The sequence below is a fragment of the Lipotes vexillifer genome, unplaced genomic scaffold (assembly GCF_000442215.2).
Source record: "Lipotes vexillifer unplaced genomic scaffold, Lipotes_vexillifer_v1.1 scaffold1003, whole genome shotgun sequence".
In the NCBI taxonomy this organism is placed as follows: Eukaryota; Metazoa; Chordata; class Mammalia; order Artiodactyla; family Lipotidae; genus Lipotes; species Lipotes vexillifer.
This window is the reverse complement of record NW_006798890.1, coordinates 1,431,768-1,438,831: the sequence shown is the minus strand read 5'-3', so window position 1 is coordinate 1,438,831 and position 7,064 is coordinate 1,431,768. Positions and strand designations below refer to the sequence as shown.

Genomic DNA, 7,064 nt, shown 5'->3' with positions numbered 1-7,064 from the left:
TGCAGCAGGATCATGCCTTCTCTGTCTGGAAGAGGCAGTGGTGGCAGCAGCGGGGCAATGGGATCTGTCGATCAGATCTGGGCTCCAGGTGGAAGGGCTGCTTTATGAATGTGCCCGGGGCTCGTCAGAATGATACAATGAGCTGCTAGCTCGGCTCTGGGCCCTCGCCTGTGGCTCAGCCCTGGGGCCCACATCCGCCCCTCTTGCAGCATGATGTGACTGAGGGCTCACAGGTGCTGAAGGCCCGGAGCCCCGCACTTTTGACAGCACTGTACTCCCTACCTTGCAGCTGTGTTGCTATGGTAACGGAGATCTGAGGCAGCTTCCCCAAGTGTAGGAAACTCTTGTGGTTGAGCTAGGAGCACAGGGGCTGCAGGTGGACCTTACCTGGGAGTCGCACTGTTGCTGTGCTCCTGTTGCCCTGGATGTCAGGAACCAGCCACTCCACGCTCAGACCCTCATCCCCAGGGAGTTGGAGAAAGGGGATCAGGCTGCCTCCTGTGTAGTAGCTTTGCTTTCGTGAGGCGTTCACTGTGGGGCAAATTGCCAGGATGAAGAGGCCGCTGGTCACTGAGCCCTTCTGTGCACCGCGCATCCTCTCTAAGCCTCACAGCAAACTTCCTGGGAGCTGTAATTCCCTGTTTTATAGATTACAGGTGATTTGCCCAAGGTCCTACAGCCAGTAGGCAGGGTTGCTGGGATTGGAGCCTGATGGAGCCAGGTCCGTCTGGCCCCAAAGCTGGTATTCTTTCCTCTCACCAAGATGGCTCCCAAGGCAGGAATGTTGGGTCTGATGGGTCCCCTTTGAGATGGTCTAACTGCAGGCTTTCCTAGGTTTGGAGTCAGGGGAGTGAGGTGTTTGGACAAGGTAGTGTCTGCATCACTGATTAGCAGGTACAGTGGAGGGGCCATTCTCTGAAATGCTAGAGTAAACCTTAGAGGAACTGTGTTACAAGGGGAAGCATATGGGGTTTGGAATTTGCTGGTTCCAGTAGGAGCTGTGCCACATTCAAGCTGAATGACTTTGTATAAATTACCTAACTGTTCTGAATCTCAGTTTCCCTATCTGTAAAATGGAATCCTTGCTTCACAGATCTATAAAGCTTAGCATACTGTACTGGGGTCTGGCATACAACTGACACTTAAAACAATTCCTTCCCCCATTCCCTCCTAGGATTTTCCCCTTCCAGTGCCCCATCCCACCTAACTCTGCTGCCGTGTCTACCAAGTGCTACCCTGTGCAGAATCCGGCCCCACCGCCCTTTCCCACGCTGCCCAGACCCCTCCCTACTGGCAAGCTGCTTGAACTGGGACAGGAGAGGCTCAAAGAGGTCATAGTAGACTTGGTGGGTGGCGGTGTTGTCCCGGACGTAGAGGAGATCGTCCACCGACACGGGGTCTGAGGTGGCCTGCCACAGCGTCAGGCTGTACCTGGGGTCCAGAGAGCCAGCTCAGTGCCTGCCTGGGCCCAGCAGCCCTCAGCCCCACTCCTGTGCTCAGAGCTGGACCCGAGCTGGGCAGGGGGGGAGCACTACCCTGCTTCACTGGGGCCAGAAGAAGCCACAGAGGCCTCGGGAACGATGACTGAGAGTAGAGGCTGAGAAGGAGGGGAGATGCACTGCCCTGCCTCCTCACTTGGAGTGTCTATTTCTGTGTCCTGTCTTAGGAAGGAGACAAGGACAGAAGAGATGGGCACAGGATGTGGGGCTAGAGGTCAGGTATGAAGAAGGGAAGGGGGTGGCCTCCAGTGGGGAGAGGCTGAGGAAGGTGGGGCAGCTGGGGACAGAGTGCAGGGGTGGGGATGGGGCTTCCTCAATCCCTACAGAGCTATCTTGGGGCAGAGGCTGTAGGTGCAATCTGTGCAGCCCAGGGAACAGCTGGCTTCCGTGGGAGGAAGCTGTGGGAGGCAAATTGTGTCTCAGTGTAGACACTTTCCAACGGGCAGAGAGTTGTCTGTCAATGGACGGGCTGCCTCAGATGACAGTGAGCTCCCCATTACCAGGGGCATACAAGCAGAAAGCAGGGACATTGTAGAGCATGTGAGCACCAGCAGAGGTTGGACCAGATGATCAATAAGACCCTTCTAGCCATGAGCCTCTGGGATCTTCTGGGGGCATCAGTGCCTGGGAGCAGGTTTGGAGGGAGTAGGAGCTGTGGCAGGGGCCTGGGAGTCCTCACCTCTCAGATTGGCCCAGCAGCCAGCTGAAGTGGGGCCAGGCAGCCCGTACCATGACGGCCCGCACAGGGAAGGTGACCTTCTGTGGCAGTCCTTCCACCAGCCCCTGCATCTTCTCTACCATGGCTCGGGTATACGTCCCGTTTGGGAACAGGGGCAGGTAGAGGGTGGTCCAGCCTGGAGACAGGGTTGCCTTAGAATACTTCTCCTGGACCAAGGCCAGGAACCTGCAGAGAATCAGAGATGCTGGTCTTTTAGAGCCCCTTCCTCATCTCCCAGGTTCCCATCACAGTGCTCAGAAGAGGCAGGATCTCTTACATCTATGATATAAGGGCACAATCCTAAGGAACAGAAATGGCTTGCTCAAAGTCCCACAGTAGGGCATGGACTTTGGTGTTGGGGAAGTCTGGGTTTGGGTCCTGATTCTGTGACCTTGGGCAGCTCATCCAGCCCCTTTGATTCTCAAAGACGGCATCCTTTCAGGCAGGACAGGCCTTCGTAAACATACCCACATGGACGGGGGGATGCAATCTAATGCCCCAGGTGTGGGATGTGGGTTCTCCCAGCTGTGAGAGTCTCTGAACTTGCATATTTTATTTTAAAATTTCATTCAGATTTTGCCTTGATGCAAATTTTAATAGGCAAATAATGTTACCCTCTCCCTCTCCCCAAATTATTGAGTAATTTTCTTCACTCCAAGTAGGTGAACCATTATTTATCTTGGGCCACTGACTACATTTTCAAACTGCTGCTTTCCAAATGCACCTCAGTTTGAGAATCATGATAAATATTGGACGGATGGATTGTTGGCTGACTGGCTGGAAAGATGGATGGATGGATGGATGGACGGTAAAGAGCATGGAGGTTAGAGTCAGATAGGCCTGGTTTTGAATCTTTCCTCTGCCAATTACTAGATTTAAGCAAGTCATTTAACTTCAGTGAGAAATTTCCTGTATTAATAAAATGAAAATAATATTACCTACCTCATCCTCAAGTAAGAGTTAAGTGGTATTCTACAACTAGAGTACTTAAAACAGTGCCTATGACACATAATAAACATTCAACAGATTGTGCCTCAATTATTGTCAGCTTTCTCATCTGCAAAATGGTGAGAAAAAATGCTCCTAACCTGGCATTGCTATGTGAAGATCAACTCAGATATATGCTCTCCTTTTAAGTGGCCCTTTGTAAACTGGAGCACACCAGGCAGCTGGTGTTACATGAGGGCAGTTGGTGGCAGTGCTGGGATTTCATGGGGGGCTAGGGAAGGAGTCAGTGCTTTAGACTTTTCTAGCAGGCCAAGTGTTGCCTTTGTCACTGGACTAGGCCCTGTTTGCCCTCCAGGAATAAACACTGTAGTAAGGGTGACAAACCTGTAATCCGACGGTGATAGTCCAACGAAATCAGGACTGTTAGGAGAAAGTGTGAGTGAAGGCCCTCAGTGGCCTTGGATGTCAGGGAAGTTTCTGGGACAGGTAATGACTGGGCAAAGGTTCATCAGGAAATGGGGGAAAGGCATTCGAGGCAGAGGGAATGGCACGTGTGAAGGCTCAGAGGTCAGACTACACGGTGTGGCTGGAAGCAAACTCAGCAAAGGTCCCCTGAGCACCTACTGTGCCACATGTTGACGGAACAGGATTGGACACAGCTGGGGCAGAGAGGCGAACACTCACTGTGTAGCATTGACTTCTATTGGGATGGCCATGTTGGGGCCCCTCAGGATGTCGGCATTGATCCACACAGGCCTCCGAACTCTCCCCTCCTCGGTCAGCCGCCGCAGGAGGTCCAGGGAGGGGCCCACGGCCTTGATGCTCTTGAAGTCTAGTTTGATGCCTGTGGGGAGAGGGCCAAGGGCTTGGGGAACTGGTCCCTCGTGCTCAAGGAAGAAGGAAACAGAAGACATGACTTCCTGGGACAGAGAGAGCAGGTACGGTATGTGTGTTGGGGGCAGGGAGGGAAGACAGGGACCAGATTCTCGCTGGGTGTGAAGGGATTTCAAACAGGCAGAGCTAACCTGGAGAGAAAGGACTTGCCTCCGTAGGAATGAGCTCCCGTCCCCCATCAACAAGCGGAGGAAGCAGATGACGGGTAAGGGCTTGGGACTTGGGGCAGGTTCAGGGGTTGTCAAGCATCGGATGAAAAGGAACTGTGATTCTTGGACAGGCAGGCTCAGAGGGTCCTAAGCCACCTGAGCCTGAGCAGCAGGAGACGAGGCTGAGAAGTTAGAGCAGGATGTTGCAAGACAGGCCAAGGAGATCACACTTTGTCCTGAGGACAATGGGGAGCCATGGAGGGTTAAAGCAGGGGAGTAACGTGACAACTGGCATTTTGGAAAGCTCACTCGGGTAGGGGCTGAGTTTGGGAGCAGGAAGCCAGTGAGGAAGGCGGTCCAGGAGAAAGATGATGTGACTGGGACTGGATCAGGGGGTAGGCTTCAGGGTTAGAATTGGCAGGTGCAGCAGCTGAGCGGATGTGGGGGATGAGGGAGAGACATTAGGGTGATGCCTGGATTCTGACTATAACTGGCAAAGAGACATGGGAGGGGAAGGTGGAATTTGGCTTTTGAGCATGTTGTATCCAGTTCCAAGGATTCAGGGCCCAAACATGTTTGGCCCTTTGCAGCTTACCCTGCACTTTTTCATCCCTCATCTCACTGATCTTCCCCGATCCCAGGCCTCTAGAGCGGTGGGCTGGAAAGCCAAGGCAACGAGCAACTCCTGACGAGCACTGGACTAGCTTCCTAGTGGAAGGACCCCTGCACATGCGGCCTGAGGACCAGAGGGCTGGGCAGCTGGGGAGGGGCTGAGTGAGGTCCTTACCCTTCTGGGAAGAGGCCAGCACGGCCTCCAGCCACTGCTGTAGGGTGTTGTCACTGTAGATGGCTGGGGGGTGCGCCATGATGGGGACCCCTGTCTCGTTGACTGTGCCAAGCCCTTCTACCGTAACGTCTGCCTCCAGGGCCACAGCGTCACCTGTGCAAGAGGACAAACTCCATCTTGATTGGTTCCTTTTCTTTCTTTTTTTTTTTTTTGCTGCACAACTTGTGGGATCCTAGTTCCCTGACCAGGGATTGAACCTGGGCCCCGGCAGTGAGAGGGCCGTGTCCTAACCACTGGACCGCCAGGGAATTCCCAGATCATTTCCTTTTTTAAAGCAATTTTTCTCATCATCAAAGTATTATACGTTTATTATAGAACATTTGGAAAATACAGAAAAGCAGAAAGAGAAACATTTGCCCACATTTCTAAATTTTTGCTACTAACAAATAATGATGCATATTTTATTCTGATTTTCTGATTATTTTTTATCCTGACTTGAGGAAAGCATTTCCATCATAGTTCATTTTTTGATGTATTTTCTTCCACTTTTATCTATGTATAGTTTTTACACAGTTGGGAATACTCTGCATTTATAATTTTAATCTTTTTCTTTCAATAGTGACACATTTTTTTACAATCTTTTCTATGTTTCATTAAAAAAAAAAGGTGCAAAAACCCTGATTGAGGGCACTCACCCTGCTTCAGTTAGCCACTCTCCCATTCCTGAGACATCCTAGTAGTTTCTAAGTTTTTGCTACTAAAAAATAATGATGCATGTTTTATTCTGATTTTCTGATTATTTTTTATCCTGACAAGGAATTTGAGTCAGGGCCATGCAGGGTGTTTTTAAGGTCCATACTAACAAATTACTGTCTAGAAAAATTCTTCTGACTCATGTTCCTGCCAGAAATACGTAAGCTGGCCCATCTCCGGCACACTTACAGCACTGAGCATCGTTATTTTTATCTTTTAAATGCACACAGTTAACTCCATCAGGTGGCTGTGTGACGCCTGCTCCGAGAGTTCAGTCCAGGAGGGAGCTGAGGCCTTTCAGTGAGAAGCAGGCCAGAATAGCCGGCCAGGGTCTCTGTCTAAGGAATGGAGTGGAGGGCAGGCGGGGTCGCTCTCAGCTCCTGCCCCATCACAGACAGTTGGCATCAGAGGGCCTCTTGTGTTTGACACTCGCAGCCTTGTGACTTGAGCTCTGCTCCCCTCCAAGTCCATTCTGCACACGGCCACTAGAGTGAGTATTCCAAACACGTACCTGATCGTGTCACTTCTGTTAAAAAATCAAAACGTCCCTGCCCGTTGTCCTAAGAGTCCAAGCTAAATGCCTTACCGTAGTCTGTGAGGTCCTGCATGACCAGGCCTGGCAAACTTTCCCATCTCATCTCGAGTCCCTGTCTCCCTCAATCTCTAGCTTCCAGCCACTCCTGTTTCTCCATTAATGTGCACACAAATCAACCAGGAACTGTTAAAATGCAAGTTCTGCTCAGTAGGTCTGGGGTGGGGCCCAAGATGTCTAACAGTCTCCCCCGTGATGCCCATGCTGCTGGTCCGTGGCCCACACTTTGAGTATCGATGCTCAAATATCTTGTCTTCCCTTCTCTGGGCTCTTACGCATGGCTGTTGTCTTGGCAACACTTCCCTCCGCAGCTTTACTAGGCCACCTCCAGCTCATCCGTGGGTGTTGGCTTAAAATATCAAGGAGGCCATCCCTAAACCACACATCCAGTCTAAGTTAGGTTGCCAGCTTCTCCTTTGAGTGCTCGGCCCCCGTGTAATCACTCATTTAGCACCAGCTTTCCTGAGTGTAAGTGTCAGGGAGCAGGGTCCGGGTCTGTGTTGCCCATCACTTGGATTTCCAGTGCCAAGACAATAATAGGCCTAAAAAAGGAGCTTCAAAAATGTTTGTTGTTGGGCTTCCCTGGTGGCGCAGTGTTTGAGAGTCTGCCTGCCAATGCAGGGGACAAGGGTTCGTGCCCCGGTCTGGGAAGATCCCACATGCCACGGAGCGGCTGGGCCCGTGAGCCATGGCCGCTGAGCCTGCCTGTCCGGAGCCTGTGATC

General features: G+C 51.7%; 1 protein-coding gene and 1 non-coding gene across 2 annotated transcripts in view; both read right to left on the bottom strand.

Moving 5' to 3' along the window:
• The window catches only part of FAM151A (family with sequence similarity 151 member A), a 13,823-nt gene that overhangs the window by 1,305 nt on the left and 5,454 nt on the right, over positions 1-7,064 (bottom strand). The window contains exons 3-8 of the mRNA XM_007471143.1: positions 4,996-5,148; positions 3,850-4,009; positions 2,179-2,403; positions 1,292-1,431; positions 388-531; positions 10-25 (exon numbers count right to left, since the gene is read on the bottom strand). Of these exons, the coding sequence (XP_007471205.1) occupies positions 10-25; positions 388-531; positions 1,292-1,431; positions 2,179-2,403; positions 3,850-4,009; positions 4,996-5,148 (838 nt within the window). The remainder of the gene's footprint in view (positions 1-9; positions 26-387; positions 532-1,291; positions 1,432-2,178; positions 2,404-3,849; positions 4,010-4,995; positions 5,149-7,064) is intronic.
• TRNAE-CUC (transfer RNA glutamic acid (anticodon CUC)) lies at positions 5,232-5,303 on the bottom strand. The gene has a single exon. It is a non-coding gene; the product is annotated as a tRNA-Glu (tRNA).